We start from the raw sequence: 27,052 nt of genomic DNA, 5'->3' as shown, positions 1-27,052 counted from the left end.
ACAACTGCTTGGCTTCGGAGAAAGGCTTTTTTTGTCCAGTTGATGTAGAATAAATCCAGTACACTTCAAGTGGAATTAGCTCACATTAGCTGCGTTACACCATCAAAATATACCATCCTAAGAATGTTTAACTGGCTGGAACATTAAGTTTGCTTTCATCCCCAGGAAAGCTTTTGGGATAAAGATGCTGAAAACTCCAGGCCTGGTCTGTCCATATGCATTTGTTCACTGCCATAGATTTGGGGTTACTTTGACTCAGCTACACCCTCATAATGGCTTGGATCAAATACATCCTCAAAATTACAAAATATGACCCAGAGCCTGTAAACCCTCATTCTGACATGCTGCTTCATTGGTATCATTGTCCTATGAGCAAGGATTACTCCTGTGAGTAAGGGATTTCAGGGCTAGTCTCTAAGCTGAGGTACTTTCAGAAAGATGAGAAATAGGTTCATCTGAAGAAGAGCTCTGTACTAGCTGCAACTTAATGTGAAACATTTAGATGAACAAAGACTAAAGAAAAAGAAATATCCACCTGTGAGTTAAATAACAAGAAAATGTTACCAGTGAGTATATACTTACCTGCCCCCTCAATTTATTTGCCTAGAAATGTGAATCATTTAAGGCCAGATGCTGATACCTATACTCTGGTTTAGTAACCCCACTGACTTTAGGGGGTTACTCATGAAGTAAGGTACTATTCAGCATGAGAAAGGGCATCATAATATTAAAAGTTAATCATGTAGGGTCTGATTCTTTCACCCATACACTCACTGAGCAGCTTCTTTCTATGCAAGGAGTCCCAGTGAGGTCATTGTATGAACCATGACAATCTTTTTTTCCAATTTCTTATGCAAAAATATTGATGCCTTTGAATTAAAAAGAAAGAAGAGTCATCAGTATTACCGTGATACATGGATTATTTCATTGGAAAGCTGACGACATATAGTAGAAAAAACACTTTGATAAAGAAGCTTATGCCTTTTCTTTTTTATTTCTAAAATGTGGCTAATTCCTGCTTTGAGCATTTTGATACTTGATCAAACATTTAATTCACATTTATATATAAAGAAATTATATTTTAAGAACATGCTCTTCTGCTCGTTCCCTCCTCACTCATGAAATTCTTCTGGGTTAAGGCCTGTACTGTTAGGGAGACTAGGAGTGGTTGTAGGCCTGTTTGAAGAAATCAGTCTTGATGGATTTGAAGGAGGATTTAGTTACAGGGAGGATTTGGAAACAGAATTCCCAGGACTTTTTACCCTGGTTGATTTCTTTTTTTCCTTTCCCTCCCTCAAGTGAAAATGTCATGAGTTCCTTGGTTTTGGAATGCCATGTCGTTGTCCTTGGAAATATAATTCACAATGAATTATCTTCTCAAAGGAAGCGTTCAGTCTCTAGAGAAGTTTCATGTCTTCAAAAGGCCATTTTGTGAGTATTTTAATGAACATGAATACTGTACACAGCGAACCTGTGGCATGTGCAGCCAGCAGCAATAAAAGCCTTGAACTCCAGAGATTCTTAAGTTTGCAAAATGAGACTACCGCTGTGTCACTAACAGTGGTTCAAATAGACTATGGCACCTTACTGGCAAATGGAATCAAAATCAGATCAGTTTTGGTAATATGTCTCAGAGCCATGTGAAAGGTAACCACACAAGAAATAAAGTATATTAGTAATATTATTTAAACAGAACTTAGGTAATGCAGACGGCGACTTGAATACACAAGCTTGAAAAACTTACCAGCAGGTGTTATGGTAGTTTTTGGTGCTGGAAGTAAACTCATGCGGGGAGTTGCTGTGCTGGTTGATACCTGCAGTGCAGTCCTACTGGTCCCTTTGGGTAAATCTTTAGAAGGCACAGATGCCTTAGGAGGGGTTTGCTCTTCACTGCCAAAGTTTGAACCTGCAGGAGGCCAAAATTGCACTAATTATAACTTCATAAAAAATGTATGCAAGTTCTGGAGCATAGACTGAGCTCATGTTTACAATTATAAGCTATAAAGGCATATTCTCCTCATTACTCAGACTGACTCTTACATGTATATTTCTCCCAATCCCACCGGTTATTCACAGGTAAAGGGTTCCCAATACTGGATTTCTACTATGTTAAGTCTAGGCTGCTTTTAGGGCCTTTTTCTGACAGCACTTACTACCGGCCTCCTTAGTGCTTACTACTGTGAGCATTTTTGCTTGACTACTGTCCATGGAACCACCGATGGCAGTAAGCACTGCCTCTGGTATGTAAGATCAGGGCCAGAAGGCTTAGCACCTTGCAGAATCAAGTCCTTAATCAGCTAGGGTTTGTTACAATCAATTCTTCTGATCTTATACAGAAATTTGAATGATAACATGAAAAGAAAAATCTGCTTTAATCAGCACATACTTTTCAATCATATTCTCATACTTAATCTAAGGTTGCCAAGGTTTCCATTTGATACAAACCTTTCAAAACCCCTGTACGTGTTCACTTGGCTTTCCTGTATTTGCCACCTAAGAAATAATCACATCCTATGCTCCTTGCAGATATAAGGAAATCAGTTTTTTTCTACATTTAAAAAAGAAACAGTGGAGTGTCTTCTTATCTATTAAGTAGAAAGCCTAAGCGGAGTGAGAGATTACAGCAGGTTTGGACTTGAACATTTGCAGGAATATGAAGCATTTGCTTGAAAAATGAGCACAGACACTGGCAAGAAAGATACAGAATTTCACAGAAAGACTATCATTTTTTATTTTCATTATTTTAAACAGAGAGGAATAAAATGCTATTTAGGTATGGCCTGGAGGGGAATGATAACATTATTAAAATAGCTAGCATGCCAAAGTCCTCAGTCTTTTTAAGATGTAGGCTTCTATTCATGCATAAAGAGACTTTTAATTTTCTTTCTGAACATCTTAGGATCTGTTATAAAAAAGGTGCACGTTTCAAAAAGAAAAGCACCTTTTCTGATAAAAGGAAAAACTGTATCACCCAGCTTTGAAAAAATACCTTAAGGTTTGCTGTCCCTTCCGTGCCGGTCTTAAGTTAAAGGAATGTGCCTAAAGTCTACATTAATTGCTACAAACACATTTAAAAGACAAGGTGGGTGAGGTAATATCTTTTATTGGACCTCAGAGCTCTTCTTCAGGTCTGGGAAAGATAGAAGGAGCTCTGTGTAGCTCGAAAGCTGGTCTCTCTCACCAACAGAAGTTGGTCCAATAAAAGATATTACCTCTCGCGCCTTGTCTCTCTAATATCCTGGGACTGACACAGCTGCAACTACCCTGCATACTACAAACTCATTTGACCTTTATTCAAATAACAAGCTACATTAAAAATTCAAATTAAACCATCTACTGTATTTGAATGGGAGCAGAAAAACCACAAGCATGTATCATCCTAACACTGCCATGCACATAACACCCCAAATGCATTACACAGTTGTGTTGCTTCAGAATTACAGGGATTTTTCACCAGTTTAACAAAGGTTAAAGGTTATGGAGCTAATTCTCTGCTGGTAGAATTCCATGGACTTGAATGAAGTTAGACCACCAGGAAATTTGGCCCAACCTATGTAATGTCCACTGCAGTTGTGCATGCTGAAGGCTCTCCTGGATGTTAGTGATATTTTATTGGTCATGCTCTCATTTGATCATTTAACCACGTGCTGCTAAAATTATTAACTGTTCTTTGAAATGTGCTCACACAGCTGATCTGGGATGATTTTTTTAAAGTATAGGAGCTGTCTTCAAGAGGAAATATTTCTTGTTATTTGCAGAGATATACACATCAAATGTCCTTTTATTTAAACCTCATATGCCTCTCTTTTATTCTCTTATGTGAAATTTATTATACAGAGAATATTTCAATTTAGAAATCTGGCTAGCTTCCAGCAGGGAAGCAATTCTTCTGTCTGAAGCATGAGGTGTCGGGGAAGCTATATAATCTCTTCTGAGAGAGATCTTGCATTACAAATAAATAAATAAATTCAGTTTTTTAGTATGAAGTGCAGCTGGCAACAAAAAGCCTTGCCCTTTGAAACACAACAGAAGAGGGCCAATAATTAAAGAATCATTACAGGCTGAATGGAAAGCCACCTGAAATGTGATGTGATCATATAGCAGGTATCCAGAAATGCCCAGTACCTGGAGAGTGATGTTAAAGCCTATGGTCATTTCCTGTCACATACACTGTGTTGCTGATAATAGAACAGAAGAGGAACAAATACTCTCAGAATTTTTTAAATTATTTGTTCCGTTATTCATCTTTTAATAAGAAGATATTGACTTCTTGAAGATGTCAAGTTTGAATAGCAAGATTTATAGATCCAAGAGGTACCACGCTAAGGTCAGTGTTTTACTTAAGGGACAATATATCTCATCTTTTTGTTCACCCAAATATGAAGTCTATACACATGTGAATGTGTGTGGGAATACATGTGTGCACACAGACACACGTATGTTTACATAATCTCAAGGCTGTTCCCGCTGATGTCACTGGGGACAGGATTGGGCCCTCATTGTTCCAATCAGTTGAGCAGCAGGGCTGGAATTCCAGCTAGCTACATACATTTCCGGAATTTTTCTTTTCTTTTAAGCTAACATTCTGAAGCAGAGAGTAAATTAAAACCCACTATTCCTCACCTCCTGAGAGGAGAATAATAGTTTCAATTAACTCAGTGCAGCTACTTACCTCTCGGAAGCAAATTAGGTAACGTGATGACTCCTCACTTAACAATTTTCTGTCAGTCATGACAGCACTTTTCCATCTATGGCCCTGTAGCGGGGTAGTCACCCGCTCCTGCATTAAAAGGCTTAAAACAGCCTGGGGAGAGGCTGTGGCAGGGAAGGAAAAGTGAGGCTGACTGGGAGAAGCAGCCTCAACTGGGGGCCATGCCCCAATCAGCCCGCAGCTGGCTTAATCAGGGCCCAGCTGGCCCTTATAAGAGGGCAGTGGGCCAGGAGCAGACAGAGTCTCCTCTAGCTGTGGAGGGGGACGGGCCTGGCTGCTGGGGAGCGTACCAGGGTACCTGAGGTGAAGCAGGGCTGGGGAAGGCAAGAGGAGCTGGGAGGCTCCAGACTGGAAAAGCCCCAGGCTGCAGGCCTGGCAAACGGCCTAAGCCAGGGTACTGGGGTTGCAAAAGAGCAGCCCATGGGTAGGCAGAGGTAGCAGGTCCAACCCCCCCTTGCCTATGATGACTGGCTTATACAGACTGCAGTCGGCCCCAGTGAAAGGGGGCTAGATGGTGACTGGCAATAGCCCATAGGCTGAGGCAAGGTGGGGATAGAGGGTGGGAGGTTCCCCAGGAGGGGAGATCCAAATCTGTGGGGTATTGCCTGGAGGGGCAGCTCCCCAGGCAAAAGGGTACCGGGGTCTGGGAGGGACACAGGGGCCAGCGATGGCGAGACACTGGCAGAGGGCGCTCCAGAGCTGGTAAAAAGAGCTAATTCCTAGACAGCCAGCAGGAGGCGCCGCTGGGTGAGTCTGCACCCTGTTACAGGCCCATGAGTGACTCAATATTATTTGCTCTCTTAAAATCTACCTATTCCTTATTTTTTTTAACTAAAAAGAATATACAGAAACAGCAAGATGAGCAGATGCATGAAAGGAGTTTCCACGGGATTACATTGCTGTAACCTCCATTCTTCCTTGCCCACTCCTCTTTATACTTTGCCCTCAATTGTTGTGTCATGTGTAAAACTTAAGTCATGTCTACACTTAAAAGCTTACGTGGAACAGCTGTATCGATACAGCTGAGCTCTCCCGTTGACATAATAAAACCAGCTCAGTGAGTGGCAATAGCTATGTTGGCCAAAGGGGGCCTAGGATACACTCAATGAAGCCATGCCAGGTGCATAAGTATAACCAGTTTTATTGCCAAAGTATAAGACGCTTCCCAGCCTTCATGCATTACTAAATACATGCTTTTCAGCAAGCAAGCAAGAATCAATGCTTATGCCCCTTCTGCTACAGACAGTCCCAGACCCTCCTGCCTTGTCCTTGAGGGCTCGTAGCAGGCGCTGCTCCAGTGTGGGGAATTCCTGGGCACCCACAAGGCCTAGGTCCGCAGGGAAGACTGTTCATCTAAAGCAATTCGCATAGCTTCTTTTATCACCACCTCTTTCTCGGGGGCGGAGGGGGGGGGCGAATTCACCCACAAGCAGGCTCTGGCAGGAGAGACTGTTGCTTCCTAGTCCCAACAGCGGGAGACGCTCTCCTGGTTTTTTCACACCCCTGAGCGACAAAAGTTTTCCCGACATAAGTGCTAATGCTAACATAAGCTGACATAAGTGCTCGTGGAGACACGGCCTTAGAGCCTAAGCTCTTCTGTGAAGCACCTGGCGCATCTCATGGGTGCTATAAAAGAAACAAATACACATATATTGTTCTTAATAACACTTCCTGAGTATTAACAACCAGCTGAGTGGCTGAGGGCCTTCTGCTACACTCCTGGTTATCGACTCCTTACTGCAGGTTGTTGATCCCCAAGGATTCCTTCTTCCCTTTCTGTGGAAAAACATGTGGAAAAGGAACAGATTTGTGAGCCATGGCTGCACCCCACCCATCCTCTACACTGTAGGGCATGTAGAGATATGGAAAGGCCAGAGGTGGGCCAAGTATTGTAGGCTAGGGATTTAAATGAAATGGTGAATCAAAAACAGGTTCCCAGCCCGATACACAGACAACAGGCTGTGCACCTCACAGCTCACTACTCTCATCCTGGTGGCACAGTTAGCAGGTTGGTTAGATGTCTGTTAGCCTTTAAAAGAGGCAAGTTTTTTTGCACATACCAGTAGTTCCTAATTTTTTAAATTTAACAAATACCAAATGAAAAAAATTAAAAAGCACGAATAGTTACACACAGTTTTTAGGCAAAAAAGTCAGTGGGAATTTTTAAAAATCCTTTGTTTAACTTGAAAGAAATTCAATCATTTTGCCAAGGGAACATGTCACTTTGCACACATGTTAAGTATGAGCAGAGTTCCATTCTTGAACGGTAAACAGTACAGAAGATTTTGACACAGAAGATTTTGCATGCAAGACTGGCCAATGGCGAGTGGGCTAGCATAGTGACAGCTTTCTTTATCTCTATTTGTTAGTGTCCTACAGTTTCTTTCTGTCAGAGAACTTGAGCAGGCTCTGTCAAAAAGAGGCCTGTGTCTGGCAATATTTTGAACTTTTTTGTTTTACTGATAAATAAAACATGAAAGGGGACAAGAGCATTTGGAGCCAGTCCTCTTCTATGGCTCAGTGTCTCATGAGCTGCAACGTGAAGCCTCTTAAATTGAGTAAGTTTCTGGATCTTCACAGCAGATCAAGCATCAAACTGTTTTGGCAGTGAGCTGGGAAATGTTAGTTACCTACTGCAGCTATAATCACACCCACGAGGGAAACAAAGAGAATGCATCTGTATACATGTATGTTCAGTGAAGCTCTCACATTCATCCAGAGCAGTACCTGAGACCTTTCTGTTTTCAAGTTTCACAGACACTACTTGATGTCAAGTTTAAAAACAATAAAAAGTATTTCTAGTTGTTATAGGCAGGATACCACATAATAAATAGTAACACTACTTAGCAGTTGTCATCCACGTATCTCAAAGTTCTTTAAAAATAGGGAAAATGAGGCACAAAGGGGTCAAGTGACTTGCTCAAATTCACACAGCAGGTCAAGGCAGAGATGACTATAGAGAGCAGAGAAAAAGCATGATCATCAGAATGATTTAAAGATGAACATTCACCTGCAACATTTTGGCCTGATTTTCTATCTGGGCTTTATCAGGTTACACTTTGGTGCCCACAGTTTTGCTACAACAAATATTTGTAGGTGCAGTTTTGCATCTATGATTATTTGTGGGTGTAGCTCAGGTCATTTAAGCACTTCATTTGTGGACCCAGTCTGGTGCTTAGATGCTCTACTGACCTAAGTTGTACCTGCAAATAATTACAAGTAGAATAATGGTGGTTAGCTTTGGAAAATCTAGCCTTCTCCTCCCAATGAAAGGTATGTCTGCATTGTTACTGGATCAGAACCAGGATGTCCTCTGAGACTTCACAAGTAAATAACAGTGTCAAACTGTGCAGATGTGAAAATGAAAAAAGCAAGACTCAAACCATTGAGACCACGTCAGAGAACAACAAATGGTTGTACTGTGACATGCTGCATAACTCAATGGGAAGGACAATACTTCCTATCCAGTAACGATGGTCCCTAGGAACAACATAATAAGGTTTCAAAGATTACAGAAAAGATGTTATGATAACTTACAGTCAATGTCTGGTGCTCTGAGTAATACTCTGAGCAGGAAAATCCCTAAACCATTGTCAATAAGCCAGTGACATTTAAAGCAAAAATACAAGCAACATATTTCACCAGCTTAGATCATTTTCCTGTACTTTAATTATTAAACTGCCTACTTTAGTTGTGATTTCTTCCCGATACCTTGGCAATCAATTTGTATACTTTAATGATAAGCTGCATAATGAGTCAGTTCACTTTCATATTGCATTAATTTCACAGTCTTCTTTTCAGTTCAGTCTTGTTTAATTATTGATGCATACAATTCCTTTTACACATCCACTTTCATACTTTTCCACTTGATCTGAAGCTATTTAATTGATCAAGAAACATAATATGAATGAATGCTAGTCCGTAAGGGTTACTATGCTGGCACAAGGTTACCATTATAGAATGGATTATTAGTCCAGCTAATTCACCTTTGCTAGCAGCCAGTATCTGATATTTCAGAAAAAGGTGCAAATCCCACAATGCATCAGGCCAGCTGTGTAATGGATCATTGAGAGTAGTGATGAGGTGACAGATTTCCAATCTAGCACATGATCAGTTCATACCAAGAGGCATGAGGATTGATATTCATAGTATTTTCTTTATCCTAGTTGAAATTTTTTTTATTATTGCACTTTATTTTACTGACTTCAAAGTGTACTTTTGTTCCACATTAAACCGAACTAACATTTTACCAATGCAACTGTATAATATAATTACTGTAGTATAATGTTTGTCTACAGATATTCACACACACACACAGGTAGGAATTTTAAAAAGAGCACAACGTTGAAAATTAGAATCTGATTTTCAAAAGAGCTCAACCTATTTAGGCACCAAATAAGGAACCAAATTTTCAAAAGCTCTCACTCAGCACATGCTGTCACAACGGGGTGCTGAGCGCACTTGAAAACCTAGTGCTAATTTTGGTTCCTAAATTGGAGCTGAGTTTTTTGAAAATTTAGGCCCAGTTGGGGCTCCTGAACAATTGGAAATCTGATCTTGGCCCCACATTAATAAAACATATCACAATTTAATCTGAAAAGTCTGGTATGTTTCTAAACCATTGAAATGCAAGACAACAAGAGAAACACTTTCAGCTACTCTATTTCTCTTTTACATGTGTACGTTTATATCTTTTATTTGGCTTTCACAACACAGACCTACACAGAAATAAAGAAGGAAAAACATCGACCATATGTATCAAATGCTGATCCTGCAAATTGGTTTGTGCAGATGGACCTCTGCACCTGCACAGACCATCTTGCAGGATTGGGGCCTTTCTTTGATGGAAATTGTAAAGCCCGCAAATAGTTCAGTAATGAGAGTGGTGTAAGTTGACCTAATGATTGTTTTAGCTCCATACAGAATCACAGACTTTAAGGTCAGAAGGGACCATTATGATCATCTAGTCTGACCTCCTGGACAACACCAGTCACGGAATCTCACCCACCAACTCCTGTAACAAACCCCTAACTTATGTCTGAGCTATTGAAGTCCTCAAATCATGGTTTGAAGACTTCAAGGTGCAGAAAATCCTCCAGCAAGTGACCCGTGCCCCATGCTGCAGAGGAAGGCAAAAAACCCCCAGGGCCTCTGCCAATCTGCCCTGGGGGAAAATTCCTTCCCGACCCCAAATATGGCGATCAGCTAAACCCTGAGCATGTGGGCAAGACTCACCAGCCAGACACCCAGGAAAGAATTATCTGTAGTAACTCAGATCCCACCCCATCTAACATCCCATCACAGGCCATTGGGCATATCAGGGGTTCTCAAACTGGGGGTTGGGACCCCTCAGGTGGTCGCCAGGTTATTACCTGGGGGGTCACGAGCTGTCAGCCTCCACCCCAAACCCCACTTTGCCTCCAGCATTTATAATGGTGTTAAATATATAAAAAAGTATTTTTAATTTATTAGGGGGGTTGCACTCAGAGGCTTGCTCTGTGAAAGGGGTCACCACTACAAAAGCTAGAGAACCACTAAACAGATGGTGTCTGGGGGTACTGTAGACCATAAGGCCAGTTTGCTAGTTTGCTATATGGCATAATGTGTTTTCTTTATTGGTTTGATTCATATTATTTTGTTATTATATCCTAGTATTATTGAGTCATCTTATTTTCTTGAGTTTTGTTTATGTTGAATTCCAGTATATACTATTCATAATAGCTATTCATGGTTATTCATGGCTGTAACGCAAGCAACCTACAGGCATATATCTGGTTCGATTAGCTAGAGCAAGTCAGTATGAGTGTTTGTAACCTTTGGCATAGATAAATGGCCTACCGGTTACCTCTCTTCACTTTGGGGAACTGAATGGGGGAACCGAACAAAGAACTGAACATGTTTATCATCGGTCTGGAACAGACCGGTAACCACAGGGCACACTGCAGAACGTGGAAGTCATAAGTAAGGCCAAGGGTAACGGTTTCAGGCATGAGATAATCGATATTAATACATAAGAATATATGCCATAACATGTTAACCTATAGAGTAAGTGTACCCGAAGATTCATTTGGATGAGGAAATAAGATTTCCAGAGACGAGGCTGGTCCTCTGTCTCCTACTACCAGGTCTTCAGGGAAGGGTGTGAGGACACTAGCTTAAGTACTGTTTTAGAATAGAGATGTTACCACCAGGGGTCATAGAATGGTATTACTTCTTTGTGACTCGGTGTTCAATATATTGTTCTTTCATTCATATTAATAAAGATCTTATCAGTTTGGTATTGTCTTCAGTGTAAGTGTCCTTGCCGCACAACCTGAGAGTCCTCTCACGATATTGAACTCTCTGTGTTCTCTAACCCTGTAGCCTGAATTGGGACAAGAACCTAAAATATCTCCTGATCAGATCAGTGGCGAGCCATAGTAAACAAGCCCATACATTCAGGTCTACAATGCCTTTGCCAGCCAGCACCCTCTCCTGGCTGCGGGTAGTATAATGGCAACTCTGCCTCAGTTTCCCCGCTCCAGCAACAAGTCATTTAGCCCTGTGCTGGGTAGCTTCCCTCCATCTGGCTGGGTCATTTACACTCTGTTTTCTTCTAAGGCAATAGAGTCGGCAAGAAAAGGAGCCCAATGACCCTAATGAAGAGTTGATAATATCAGACCCCTGCAGAGTCCTGACCCCCTTCGCTCAAAAGGGGGTACCTATCTTCTTTGCTAGGGATCGTATGGAAACCAGGCCTGCCCACTCCTCTGGGGTCCAGCCAGGGAACCTGTGTTAAGCAGCTGGGACCAGTTCCTTACATTCCCTTGCTGCCTCCTAGGGCTGCTTCCTACCTTGTCTCTCTGGAGGTCTTTTCCAGGCTCATATTCTCCAGTTCTCCCTCTCTGACTTCCTAACCAGCTTCCTGCCTGTTTGCTACTGAAAGAATCTCATCTGAGTAGTCCCTCAGTCACTCTGGCATTCACTCCTCTCCTTTGATCACAGATCCATAGATTACAAGGCCAGAAGGGACCACTGTGATCATCTAGTCTTACCTCCTGTATAGCACAGGCCACAGAACTTCCCCAAAATAATTCCTAGGGCAGATCATTTAGAAAAGCATCCAATCTTGATTTTAAAATCGCCAGTGATGGAGAATCTACCACAACCCTTGATAAATTGTTCCAATGGTCAATTATTCTCACAGTTAAAAATGTACACTTCATTTCTAGTCTAAATTTATTTAGCTTCAGCTTCCAACCATTGGATCCTGTTATACCTTTCTCTACTAGATTGAAGAGCTCATTATTAAATATTTCTTCCCCATGTAATTACTAATAGACAGTAATCAAGTCACCCCTTCACCCTTGAGTCTATCAATATACGGCCTGTTTTCTAATCCTTTAATCATTCTCGTGGCTCTTCTATGAACCCTCTCAAATTTATCATTGTGGACACCAGAACTGGACACAGTTTTTCAGCAGTGGTTGCACCAGTGCCAAATACAGAGGTAAAATAACCTTTCTACTCCTACTCAAGATTCCTCTGTTTATGTATCCAAGGCTCGCATTAGCCCCTTTGGCCACAGCATCACACTAGGAGCTCATGTTCAGCTGATTACCCACCATGACTCCTACATCTTTTTCAGAGTCACTGCTTCCCAGGATAAAGTCCCCCATTATGTAAGTATGGCCTACATCCTTTGTTCCTAGATGTATACATTTACAATGAGCCATTTTAAGTAACATTGTTTGCTGTAGCCCATTTTACCAAGCAATCCAAATCTGCAGCCCTCTTTTTGCCCAGCAGTTGCTGACCAAGCAATTACCAGCAGCTAAGGAAACAGCTAGCCTACTTGTTAACCTCTTGGTGGCTGTGGTACAATGGGGTCTATAGCCCATGGCAGATGGGTCTAAGACCAAACCCCAACCTAAACATACTAAAGGTTTTTTGGGCACTGAGTTTTTGAAATCTAGATCCAAATTTTGAGGCTTGGGCCCATCTCCGGTGTCCTTCTTATGTATTTGTTTAGTAAAAATGCAGCCAGTGCTGATGCAGTGCTGTGCACCAATATGGTATTTTAATTTTTGAGCTTGCCTTACCTATTAAACTATATCTTTCAGTAGATACAGTGTCACCTGTTTTGCTAAATGAGCTTTATACTTGAGTGGAGTTACATGCTGCCACTACTGAATTGTTACAAACATTGCTGACCAAGGTGAGTATTTCATTACTTAGTAAAATTTCTATGTACTTTGGTGGTAGAGATGCATACAACTTGCTGACCATACAGCAGAGTTCTATAACACATTTAATTTGGGCTCATTTACATAATTGGCAAAACAAAGTCACATCTGGCACGTAATAAAATCAACTTAATACTTTACAGAAGAGCTTTAAAATTCAAGTGGCACATTTAACGGAACTTACACATTTTGTAAAAGGGCCTGCTTTTTAGAAACTATTCCCACTGTTGTTCTACTTGGGATGTTGCTGGGTGACGTTCAGATGACATTGGTTGTGCTGTGGTCCATAACAGGCAGACCATAAAATTGTAGAATCATAGAAATGTTAAGAGTAACAAGAAGGGTTTCTTCAAGTATGTTAGCAACAAGAAAGTCAAGGAAAGTGTGGGCCCCTTACTGAATGAGGGAGGCAACCTAGTGACAGAGGATGTGGAAAAAGCTAATGTACTCAATGCTTTTTTTGCCTCTGTCTTCACGAACAAGGTCAGCTCCCAGACTACTGCACTGGGCAGCACAGCATGGGCAGGAGATGACCAGCCCTCTGTGGAGAAAGAAGTGGTTTGGGACTATTTAGAAAAGCTGGATGAGCACAAGTCAATGGGGCCGGATGCGCTGCATCCGAGAGTGCTAAAGGAGTTGGTGGATGTGACTGCAGAGCCATTGGCCATTATCTTTGAAAACTCATGGCGATCGGGGGAGGTCCCGGACGACTGGGAAAAGGCTAATGTAGTACCCATCTTTAAAAAAGGGAAGAAGGAGGATCCGGGGAACTACAGGCCAGTCAGCCTCACCACAGTCCCTGGAAAAATCATGGAGCAGGTCCTCAAGGAATCAATTCTGAAGCACTTAGAGGAGAGGAAAGTGATCAGGAACAGTCAGCATGGATCCACCAAGGGAAAGTCATGCCTGACTAATCTAATTGCCTTCTATGATGCGATAACTGGCTCTGTGGATGAGGGGAAAACGGTGGACGTGTTGTTCCTTGACTTTAGCAAAGCTTTTGACACGGTCTCCTACAGTATTCTTGCCAGTAAGTTAAAGAAGTATGAGCTGGATGAATGGACGATAAGGTGGATAGAAAGCTGGCTAGATTGTCGGGCTCAACGGGTAGTGATCAATGGCTTCATGTCTAGTTGACAGCCAGTATCAAGTGGAGTGCCCCAAGGGTCGGTCCTCGGGCCGGTTTTGTTCAATATCTTCATTAATGATCTGGAGGATGGTGTGGATTGCACCCTCAGCAAGTTTGCAGATGACACTAAACTGGGAGGAGAGGTAGATACGCTGGAGGGTAGGGACAGGATACAGAGGGACCTAGACAAATTAGAGGATTGGGCCAAAAGAAATCTGATGAGGTTCAACTAGGACAAGTGCAGAGTCCTGCACTTAGGACGGAAGAATCCCATGCATTGCTACAGACTAGGGACCAAATGGCTAGGCAGCAGTTCTGCAGAAAAGGACCTAGGGGTTACAGTGGACGAGAAGCTGGATATGAGTCAACAGTGTGCTATTCGATGTTGGTGAAGCCTCATCTGGAGTACTGTGCCCAGTTTTGGGCCCCACACTACATGAAGGATGTGGAAAAATTGGAAAACGTCCAGCGGAGGGCAACAAAAATGATTAGGGGACTGGAACACATGAGTTATGAGGAGAGGCTGAGGGAACTGGGATTGTTTAGTCTGCGGAAGAGAAGAATGAGGGGGGATTTGATAGCTGCCTTCAACTACCTGAAAGAGGGTTCCAAAGAGGATGGCTCTAGACTGTTCTCAGTGGTAGCAGATGACAGAACGAGGAGTAATGGTCTCAAGTTGCAGTGGGGGAGGTTTAGGTTGGATATTAGGAAAACCTTTTTCACTAGGAGGGTGGTGAAACACTGGAATGCATTACCTAGGGAGGTGGTGGAATCTCTTTCCTTAGAAGTTTTTAAGGTCAGGCTTGACAAAGCCCTAGCTGGAATGATTTAGTTGGGGATTGGTCCTGCTTTGAGCAGGGGGTTGGACTAGATGACCTCCTGAGGTCCCTTCCAACCCTGATATTCTATGATTCTATGAAATGTAAGGCTGGAAAGGACCTCAAGAGGTCATCATGTCCAACCCCCTGCGCTGAGGCAGGATCAAATAAACCTAGCCCTACCCTAACAGATGTTTGTCTAACCTGTTCTTAAAACCCCTCATCGACAGGGATTCTACAACCTCCCTCGGAAGACTATTCCAGATTATAGTTGGAAAGTTTTTCTTAATATTTAACCTAAAACTCCCTTGTTTCAGATTAAGCCCCTTACTTCTTGTCCTACCTTCAGTGGACATGGAGAACAACTGACCACAGATGCCTAAGAATGCGGGGGCAGGGGGAGGCTCTGGGCACCCAGCCACTGCACTCCAGAGGATGGCCCAAGCAACAGAAGGCTGTCTTTCAAACAGTTTTGATTTGTAGTGTGGCTACAATAAGCAATGTGGTCTTGTCCTCCCCCACCCATCCTATGCCACCCCCACCCCCCGGGCTACCTTATCAGTTTTATCCCTTTTTTTGTTATTTAATAAAAAAATGCATGGTTTCAAAACAATAGTGACTTTATTTCCTTTGCGGGCTGTGATCGAAGCGGGGAGGGGGATTGGCTTACAGGGAATTAAAATCAACAAAGGGGGCACATTTGCATCAAGGAGAAACACACACAACTGTTACACCATAGCCTGGCCAGACATGAAACTGGTTTTCAAAGCCTCTCTGATGTGCAGCACGCTTTGCTGTGCTCTTCTAATCGCCCTGGTGCTTGGCTGTTCAAAACTGGCAGCCAGGCGATTTGCCTCAACCTCCCACCCCACCATAAACGTCTCCCCCTTACTCTCACAGATATTATGGAGCACACAGCAAGCAGCAATAACAATAGGAATATTGGTTGCGCTGAGGTCTAACCTAGTCATCAAACAGCGCCAGCGAGCTTTTAAATGTCCAAAGACACATTCTACCACCATTCTGCACTTGTTCAGCCTATAGTTGAACTGCTTCTTACTACTGTCCAGGCTGCCTGTGTATGGCTTCATGAGCCATGGGCGCAAGGGGTAGGCTGGGTCTCCAAGGATAACTATTTGGCATTTCAACACCCCCAAGAGTAATTTTTTTTGGTCTGGGAAGTAAGTCCCTTCTAGCAGCTGCTTGAACAGCCTGGAGTTCCTAAAGATGTGAGTGTCATGCACCTTTCCCGGCCATCCCATGCTGATGTCGGTGAAACGTCCCTTGTGATCCACCAGTGCTTGCAGCACCATTGAGAAGTACCCCTTGCGGTTTATGTACTGGTTGGCAAGGTGGTCCGGTGCCAAGATAGGGATATGGGTTTTGTCTATCACCCCAACCACTGTTAGGGAACCCATTGCAGCAAAGCCATCCACTGTGATTTGCACATTTCCAAGAGTCACTACCCTTGATAGCAGAATTGGCTACTTGGATCACAGCAACCCCTACAGTAGATTTGCCCACTCCAAATTGATTCCCAACTGACCAGTAGCAGTCAGGTGTTGCAAGCTTCCACAGGGCTATCACTACTCGCTTCTCAACTGTCAGGGCAGCTCTCATCTTGGTATTCCTGCGCTTCAGGGCAGGGGAAAGCAACTCACAAAGTTCCAGGAAAGTGGCCTTATGCATGTGAAAGTTTCGCAGCCACTGGGAATCATCCCATACCTCGAACACTATGCTCGAACACTAGGTCCCACCAGTCTGTGCTTGTTTGCCAGGCCCAGAATCGGCGTTCCACCGTATCAACCACCCCACTGCTGCCATGATGTCCCAATTGCCACAGCCCGTGCTTTCAGGAATGTCTGTGTCCATGTCTTCATCACAATCGTTCTCATGCTGCCATCTCTTAGCCAGGTTCTCGACATACTCCAGTATATTGTGCAAGGTGTTTACAATGCTCACAACAGCAGCAGTGAACTGAGCGGGCTCCATGCTTGCCATGCTATGGCGCCTGCATGGGTAACCCAGGAAAAAAGGTGTGAAATGATTGTCTGCAGTTGCTTTCATGGAGGGAGGGAGGAAGGGGAGACTGACAACATGTACCCCAAACCACCCACAACAATGTTTTTGCCCCATCAGGCATTGGGAGCTTAACTCAGAATTCCAATGGGCAGTGGAGACTGCAGGAACTGTGGGATAGCTACCCACAGTGCACTGCTCTGTGAGTCGATGCTAGCTATGGTAGTGAGGATGCACTCTGCCGACTTAATGGGCTTAGTGGGGACATGCACAATCGACTGTATAAAATCAATTTCTAAAAATCAACTTCTATAAAATTGACCTAATTCCATAGTGTAGACATAAGTGTGGCACAGAGAACTGGACACAGTACTCCAGCTGAGGCTTCACCCAATGAGTAGAGCAGGACAATTACGTGCTGTTTCTTACATTGAACACCCCTGTTAATACAATCCAGAATTATATTAACCTTTTCTGCAATTGCATCACATTGTTGACTCATATTCAATTTGTGATCCAGCTCCTTTTCAGCAGTACTACCACCCAGTCAGTTATTCCTGATTTTGTAATTGTGCATTCAACCATGATAACATTGTCATTATCTACCCTAATTGCAAGCAAGGCAGAAGGACACCTACTTCCAGAACAAACATCTAATGGAGAACCCAAGTAAAGAACCTAGTGGCTTTTCCCTCCCAGGGAAAATATGGTCCACTTTGAACTGCATCCACATACCACACAGCAGGTGCACCTACCTCCTCCAGAAATGATCAAACTCTGGTGGTATCTCTGCCATCCACTCTGTGTCACCAGAGACAATCAATTGGATCACTAACGTAGGCTTGGATCATCTAACATTGCTGTTTTTAAGCCACATGGAAGAAGGAAAAGATTTTTAAAAAGTGTTCAGTACCCATCCTCTGAAAATCTGGCTTCTTTTAAGTATCTTAAGTTGGGCACCCAAAAATTGAGGCACCGAAACGTACTGGTCACTTTTGAAAATCTTTCCCAAGGAATTTATTCAGTCCAATGTACGATTATTGTCAAATTGACAAGAAGCAGCCTCAAGTTATTACCATCATGAAGAAATGTCTGATGAGATATTTTAAGAAACAGATGTGGTGAGGGTGAGAATGTTTGTTTTTTTTAATTGCGAAGAAAGAGGAGTACCTGCATATATATGCAACTTCTGGGGATATGGGTGGGAATTTCTGACAGAATAGGAGATGAGCAGGGATCCAAGATATCCGTTAGCTACCAAAAAATGCGGAAAAATGAGGAATTTGCATTTTTACAGAGAATCTTTAGTTTTTTGCATTTTATGAAAAAATAAAAACATATTAACAATTAACTAAATTTTACTGAAAGTACCAGTGTCACTTATTCAATGCACACAACCTCCCCCTCTTGTGGTGGATTTTTGAATGTGTTTTAAATTTACAGTGGAACCCCGTTTATCCGATCTACTTGGGACCAGGGCCAGATAGGATAATAAAAAATTGGGATAATCAGGAGAATTGGCAAAGAGCTTTCTATCCCTTATTTTAAGATGTGGGGAAAGGGTACAGCTAAAAGGATACAATGTTGGTAAAGGTGACCTGCCAGTGGAGTTAACTAAATTCTATCAGTTTTAGCAGTGTGTGCTGGCGGCCGCATCTCACCAGACTAACACAGGGGCCAAGCAGCACCTTACCAACTGTCAGCATTTTAGGTCGGTAACATCCAGTCCTGTTCCTGCCTGCCAGCTCCCAGAATGATGCTGATGATATCAGCAAACATGGAACCCTGCTAGATCACGCAGCAAGCATGCATGTGTCTCTTTTCACTCTTTGGCACTGTGAGGCAGAATAGTGCATGCTGTTACATTGTTATGGGGAAAGGAGCTGGCAGACTGGATGTCATGGGACATAAAGAGTGGTGGGGTGGGCCCCACAAATGGATTTCAGATAATTAACTGGGTTTTATTAATTCCATCTTTTGAGACAGCTACCCATAATGAAGCTTCAAGTTGCAGTGGGGGAGGTTCAAGTTGCAGTGGGGGAGGTTTAGATTGGATATTAGGAAAAACTTTTTCACTAAGAGGGTGGTGAAACACTGGAATGCGTTACCTAGGGAGGTGGTAGAATCTCCTTCCTTAGAAGTTTTTAAGGTCAGGCTTGACAAAGCCCTGGCTGGGATGATTTAACTGGGAATTGGTCCTGCTTCGAGCAGGGGGTTGGACTAGATGACCTTCTGGAGTCCCTTCCAACCCTGATATTCTATGATTCTATGATTCTATGAAGCTTCCATAAACTGTACTTTCTGTCAGGCACCTCACTATCACCATGACATTTCTTTTTTATTATTCTTTTAGGGAGGAACACAAGAGATATGCTGCTAGGTCACAGCGAGGAAAATGTTGCTATAGTGCACTGACTTCTGAGTGGGATCAGGAGACCTGTATTCTAATCCTGGCTGTGCCACTGACTCCCTGTGTTACATATGTGCAAAGTATTATAGTTATCTTCCTCCTTCCCCTATATTAATCTGGATGATCTCAGAGGCAAATAATGAGTCTTCAGACACTGTCTGGACCAAAGCATCAGACAAAGCACTGAGAAAAATCCATGACCTCATTACATTCCGAAAGTGGCAATCATGCTTTCTTTCTCCTCATCTGTATTGCAGGGTCTGACCACTTACGGCAGACAGGCCGTTGCAACAGAGTGGTATTCCATGCACTTTAATTGCAAGAGGTCTTTGTACAGCCCTCCTCAGATTTTGCCATTTGTGTTTGGGAGCCTCATTAACTCTGGGTGTGCAGTGAGGCTTCTGAACCAGAGGCTGAGAATGGGCAGTCAGTACTGAGTGCACCCAAGTCAAACAGAATGTACAAGAATCTCACCTATACTTTGGGAAGACAAGAGGCCAGCCATCCACCTCTTCCTAGGTTGCTGCTGCCATCACCTAACCTATTGTTTGTTCCTCAGTTGTTGGGTAAAGGAGAGAGAAAGAGAGGGTAAGAGAGAGGCAGGAAGAGGGAAGATCAAGGGACACCTAAGTCAGATCCAGAATTGCAAAGTATCCCCTGCTCTTGAAGACCATGGACTGAAGCAGAGGACAATGCTATAGCTCATGAAAAAGGAAGTGCTAGAGCGGCATGAGTGCTGATGGAATGGGAGTACACAGCTGTTTTCTGGTATTATAAAGAGTCAGAGCTGAGATCACCCTTGTTCGAGAGTATGTCAGACATAATGTGAGCACATACCCATGTCCGGAACACTAAGGGTACATCTACGCTGCAATTGGACACTCACGATTGGCTCATGCCAGCTGACTTGGGCTCACCGGGCTGTTTAACTGTGGTGTAGATGGCCAGGCTCAGGCTGGAGCCTGAGCTGTGGGACCCTCCCACCATGCAAGGTCCGACAGCCTGTGTTCCAGCCTGAGCCCAAATGTCTACACCGCAAGTACATGGCCTCTTTGCCTGAGTCAGCTGGATAAGCCAGCCTTGGGTTTTTAATTGCAGTGTAGACATACCCTTAGCGGCAGAGTTTATGTAATGTGTACATGCTCCCCTTCGCTGGGGAAAAATGTATTTAACTCTCCGCCCCTATTGGAGAAAAAATAGAATGGAGAAAAGAAAGAGACCGGCCTGTTTAACTGTTACACTGCAAGTTTCATTAGTGGCAGAAATGTCTGAAAACACCAGGGAACCCTGTTTTCCTTCATAACCTGTAAATGGCAGGGATGAGCCTGAACCAGGTCCAAAGACCCACAACTTTTGCATGTAGAGTCCCAGGGCCAGATTCACAAAGGTAATTAGGACATTAAAGATGCAGATGGGCACTTTAGTAAATCTCACTGACTGCCTAAGTGAGTTAGGTGCCTAACTCCCATTGAAAGTCAAGGGGAGTTAGGTACCTAACTCGCTTAGGTGCTTTTGCAAATCCCACTACGTGCCTATCTTCATCTTTAGGTGTCTAAACACCTTTGTGAATCTGGCCCCAAACCCCAACCTGAATCTGTATTTTACAGTTAAGGCCCATCTGTAATAGCTACCTGTCTCTAGCAATCTTACAGAATAAAATTGCATTTAAGAGAAAGTCCATAGAGGCAACAATACTAAAATAAAAAGTAGATAAAAATCTTGTCATGCACCAGGGCTCAAATTGTCAGACAGCCTATTTAGCTGTGGGAAGCTTTATTTTCCCGTATGCTAGATACCCTGCTTTTAGTTCTGCAACAGTGAAACTGACTACATTAAGCTTATTGAGTTTTGCTGTTTAAACAACATTTCCCCCCGCCCCACAAAAAAACATTTCAACTTCCTTAATCAAACTGAATTTTTCTTTTAATAAATTCTTTCACTTTGGAGGTGCTTGGAAGAAAACTGCAATTTGAAAATCTCTGCAAAATAAAAAACAAAAGCAAATGTGGTGCTTTAGATGGTTATTATTTATGGGGAGAAAACATATACTTATTGAAAATCTGCCCCATCAAATGTTTGCTGAAAACAATTACTTTAATTAGATTCCTTTGAACATGATCTGGTTACTTTGCAAACCAGCAATTCTAAACACTGTGACCCAGTTTAACAAGTTTTTCAAAGTTTGTTACAGATATAATTGTGCTTCTATGAACTAGAATAATCTAAAACATTTGATGCATAATATTTTGCAGTGAGTAAACAGATGTTAAATTGCAGATACTTTGCAAACAACAATTCTTAAAAGTACATGAAATAAAACTTGCAGTTAAACAACAGAAGTTAAATGGATTTTTTTTTAAATTTATTGTTCAGTTGTTAACACTTTTATAACCAAAATTACTTAAATTTTCTCTGTCTTAAAACAAAGATCAAACATAACATTTACTTGTTCATTTTTGCCCTGGTCTTGCTCTTCCTACTCAAAAGATGTAGGCTGGATTATTGTCTTGAAATGAGTAGACTCCTTTTATTATAAGAAACACTAATAAATTACAAAATAGTAATAGGTTTCAGAGTAGCAGCCGTGTTAGTCTGTATCCGTAAACAGAAAAGGAGGACTTGTGGCACCTTAGAGACTAACACATTTATTTGAGCATAAGCTTTCGTGAGCTCACTGTAGCGGATGCATAGTAATAATAAATAATAATATGCAGGGTCACCAAAATGAGACTCAGAGAGATTAGCACACAGATGCTCAAAGGTATTTAGGTGCCTAACTCCTACTGATTGTAATCCAGCCTGCATCATTTGGATAGGAAAAGCAAGATTGGGCCATAAAGGATTTCAATGGGAGTTAGACACATAAATACCTTTGAGGAGCTGGGTCTAAATGACTTGCACAATGTCACACAAAATCAGTGGGAGAACCAGAAACAGGACATAGGAACAGGAATAGGATACAAGAATCCAGATTTCCAGTCCCGTGCTGTAATTGCCACAAATCACTGTCTGCCCATGTGCCATAAACAGTAATATTATATTATATATTATCTTCATCCCCTGTGCAAAGTCAGAATACCTGAGCTTTTGCAAAGGTCCTCTGTATATGTTGAGAATGAACTCCTTCTATTCCAGATACAAACCAACTAAGGCTCATAATAATAAATCACATTATAGAACTGTCCTGCAGCTGCAGCAATAGAGAACCATGCTTCGTGCTCCCCCTCTCTCATGTAACAGAGGTAATTTCTGTCATAGAATCATGTCATGCATCACACAAGCATTAGGTGTGGGTACTGAATGCATAGAATCCACGACTGATGCTTCCCTCCTCTGCAAGGTGGGAATAAGGGAACTGAAGAGTGGGTCATTATCTTTGTAATTGTGGACTCACTGGACAGTCCATTGCTTCTGCTTTCTGCATTACTCATGAGAAATCAGTCACCCACTGGTAGCAGTACTCTATAGTGCACTGGGGACATGGAGTAGTTCCCCTGCATGGCCTATCTGTTCCCTGAAAAGTGAAACCAATAACATTCCACTGTCTTTAGGTCCATCCAGACCCCTAAAGAAGAGGGACAAGGTTTCATCTATTGGTAGAAAATCTTCAGTGCTTTGTCTTTACATAGCCTCCTCTGATCCTCAGATAGACACCAACAATTTAAAGCATGTACTGTAGGATTTCTTGGGGAACTGTTATTTAACATCTACGCTCTTCATGCATTATATGCATAACACAGCAAACAGTGAAGACTTGAATCAAGAAATCATTTTCCCGATCTTTGGGAGCAAATTGGTACAGTAATTCCACATCTCTACACTTTCTTCACTCACACATATCTTTAAATTAAAAGTTAACTCACGGCCAATGTATGGCATTGACAGCTTTAGGCCCTTACACAGCACATGATGAAAACTGTTTTAGTGCCTATTCTATGGGAAAACACAATTCCAAACCTACAGTGGATGATAAGACACTGACATCTGCCAGTCATGTCGGGAAAGGAGTACTGCATAACATGTCAAAGTTCCGTTTATATAGGAAGGATGTATTGTTTTCCCGTTTGGTTTGTTGAATATGAAAGGTACCAGCATTAAAATCCTCTGTTCAGAGATCAAGTACAGCCGGACATCCAAGCGCAAGGTTCCTTACGCTACCTGCCCAATGTACCTTAACTCTGACCTAGAAGGACCATCCCAAGAGGATGAGACCTATTTCATTTTCATCCAGTCCTCATTTCTAGCCTGAGACAAGGGTGCCAATTTGTGCAAAGACAGGTAGTGGCTTTTGTTATAGCAAAAACTGTCCATAAGAAAATGGACTGAGGCCACCAACTCAGTTCACTCAGGCCACTGAAGCACCACCCGAAAGTAATGATTTTTAGCAATTTTCAGTAACAGATAACCATTAGCTGAAAGGGCTTGGTGTCTCATTACAAGTACCCTAAGGAATCCTGTCTACCAAAGGAAAAATACTAATGGCCAAACTGGGTCAGACCAATGATCCACCTGCCCAGTATCCTGTCTTCTGACTGGCTAGGGCTGGATGGTTCAGAGGGAATGAACAAGACAGGCTAATTTATTGAGTGATCCATCCCCTGTCATCCAGTCCCAGCTTCCGGCAGTCAGAGATTTACAGACACCCAGAGCATGGGGTTGCATCTTGGCTCATAGCCACTGATGGACCTGTCCTCCATGAACTTATCCAATTCTTTTTTTGAACCCAGTTATACTTTTGGCCTTCATAACATCCCCTGCAAATAAGTTTCACAGGTTGACTGCGCGTTGTGTAAAGAAGTGCTTCCTTTTGTTTGTTTTGAACCTGCTGCCTATTAATTTCATTGGGTGAAACCCTGGTTCTTTACTTATGTGAAGTGGAAATAACACTTCCACATTTGCTTTCTCCACACCATTCACGATTTTATAGACTTCTATATCACCCCTTTGTTGTCTCTTTTCTAAGATGAACAGTCCCAGTCTCTATAATCTCTTCTGATATGGAAACTGTTCCATACCATTTTTTGCCATTCTCTGTACTTTTTCCAATTCTAAGATATCTTTTTTTGAGATGGGGCAACCAGAACTGCATACAGTGTTCAAGGTGTGGGCATACCATGGATTTATATAGTGGCCTTATGATATTTTCTGTCTTATTATCTAACTCTTTCCTAATGGTTCTTAATGTTTTGTTAGCTTTTATTGTTTCTCTTTGTTTGGCAGAGTCTTGCCCGGTGGATTAGTTTCACTGAGGTTTTTGTAAGAGCGCATTTCTTTCCTAAAGGACCCATATAATACATCATTGTATCTTGGGCTACTTTTACGGTAACAGTGCTTTTATTGTTAAATAAAAGGCTGTCAAAAATCAAGAAAATTTTAGTCCATTCACAGATTCTCCCCACTGACCTATCTGCTGGAATATCTGCCTAAGACTAAGATATTTGGGGTACGAGAGGAGATCACAATTTCAAAGATCGTCATTGGCTGCTGGAGCCAGTGACCAGATGAAACATCTACAGAACAGCCATTAATCTTATCCTGCTGCATGGAGCAGTTTGTGGCCAAGCTTCAGTGAGTAATCCCTTTATTCACTAGGCACTTTTGATATGGTATAGCCCCACTGACAGCCAATCAGAAAGCTGCAGAGTTTTATGAAGTTTACAATACTGTATGTCACAAAATCTCTCAAACCTGATAAAGGGATGATGCTGTGCTCTAGAAACAATTATTGTTCATAAGGAAACCTCCAACCTATTCCAACAAGCATTCAGTCACAGTGTTTTTACATTATTTGGTTTGAAACTGAACAAATCTGTCTCCGTCATTCCTCTGGGTCACATCCTTATTACATGGTGCCAGAAGAAAACGTGAAGATTGGTGGTGATTCTGCTAGTAACTTGGGTGGTATTGTCACTCTGAGTTTACATGTTAGGAATTTTTCCCTCTTAGGGACAATGCAAATGGAACATCAAATAGTAGGGTGAAATAGCATACAATTATATACTGAAAAGAACATTCCCTCATTTCTCTAAAAGCTCAGACTGAATATGAAAGTATGCCTAGCGTACATACAATCATGCTGTCTAGCTGGAAATAATGCACTCTCTTAAATAGCATCTAACAAAACCCACCATGCAACAGAATAAAATGACAAACATTAAGGGGCCCTAAGCTGCTCTCAAGCCAGGACTCAAAGTCTATGTGAGTTGCATCTCATAATTTATTGTTTACATTGTGATATTAACCAAAATGTACAAGGCACAGCGTAGACTGAAGGCAGCATATGGCCTGTAGTAAATACTCCCTTTGCCCAATTACTGTCCATTTTAGGTGTAAGGATGGTATCCTTTCTTGTTCAAAAGATATATTCTTCTGTTGTTTATGTGCACGTTGCTTGGCCAAGTGGCATTCATTGCGTCATCCAAGAAGGAGAGGGCAAAAGTGACTGCATGTCACCTTTATATGTATTTGATCCTGGGGAGGACTGGAGGCCAGTTCAACCTTCCACATAAATTCAAATTGCCTCAGGGTTGCTCTATCTTATGCTAGCTGGGTAACAATCCAAGGGTTGCTTACACCAGCAAGATAGCACAGTGTGTTCCCTTCTCTTGGGCATACCTTCTGGCAGGAGAGGGGGTCAGGAAGAGGTGGTGTAGACCAGGATAATCTGGCTATAAGCTAGCCAGGAAACCTTAGCTGTCCAGTTAGGCCAGCTTCACATTCCTTTAGTGTCACGTAGACTATGGCCCGATGAATCCCCTGCTATGATGGTATAAACAAACGTGAACTGAAAGGCTTTTCCGAAAATCTAAACTCAAAAAGCTTTTAAGATTTAACATTAATATTTAGTTAGGCTTAAAATGACTGATAAATGCATTTTAAAAAACAAGCAGGAAGGATTTTTTGGTTTCTTCCTACCAAAAGCAGAGGTTCTCTGCTAACAAAATGCTTGGTGAAGGATTCAGTGTTTGCAAAATTAGGAAAGGATTTTCAAATAATAAATTTGGTTTGATAATTTATTTGTAAATTCAAGATTACCCACTTGTTCTGTTCCAATCCAGTCCATCAGGAGTGAAATGGGCCCGCCGAGGATTTAGTTTCTTAGCAAGTATTTCTGCATTTATAATTTTAAAAGCATTTCATTTCCCCATTGCAATTATTTAGTTTCTAAGTCCATTGCCTTTGAAAAACAAGGTAATGATGTTCCAAGGAGGCAGCTATGTAATTACAATCATCCTTACCACAACTATTTTTCTTAATTAGGATATTTGCTGATAAATCCACTTGCCCACCTCCAGCACGTAAAAACTGAGGTATGGTATTAACCAGGAATATCCAATTAATTTCAACTCTGTATGAATACTTCAATAGTTAAGACTTTGAGAAGACTATTTAATGGAAGATTTTTAATCATACATTTAGTACATGGGTTATTAAAATGGAAGAGCTTCCGATTTAGCTCAAGTTAAATCCTGCTAAACTTTTCATTAGGATACATACAATTATTAACAGCATCAAAAACTGGGGATCAAATTATGTAAAGGAAGCAGAAAGAACAGTCAGAAGTATAATTTGGACTGGTTTGTACCAATAAAAAAACCCTGGTATCATAGATTTGTTTAACTATGTCAATGACAGCGAAGGAATAGAAATTGTGAGATGATAAAACCAAGCTTCGCTCAATACATGTTTGTAATTCAAGTATTCTAACTTCAGGAAAAGTCTTCAAAGCATCAGGGGATG

General features: G+C 42.0%; 1 protein-coding gene across 2 annotated transcripts in view; it reads right to left on the bottom strand.

Moving 5' to 3' along the window:
• The window catches only part of MTUS2 (microtubule associated scaffold protein 2), a 304,252-nt gene that overhangs the window by 138,340 nt on the left and 138,860 nt on the right, over positions 1 to 27,052 (bottom strand). For both annotated transcript variants that reach the window (XM_084629404.1, XM_084629405.1), the window contains exon 4: positions 1,745 to 1,906. In XM_084629404.1, the coding sequence (XP_084485530.1) occupies positions 1,745 to 1,906 (162 nt within the window). The remainder of the gene's footprint in view (positions 1 to 1,744; positions 1,907 to 27,052) is intronic.

This window comes from Lepidochelys olivacea, assembly GCF_965140295.1.
Source record: "Lepidochelys olivacea isolate rLepOli2 genome assembly, chromosome: 1".
Lineage (NCBI taxonomy): Eukaryota > Metazoa > Chordata > Testudines > Cheloniidae > Lepidochelys > Lepidochelys olivacea.
The sequence above is the reverse complement of the archived record's forward strand: the minus strand, read 5'-3'. Positions and strand labels throughout refer to the sequence as shown.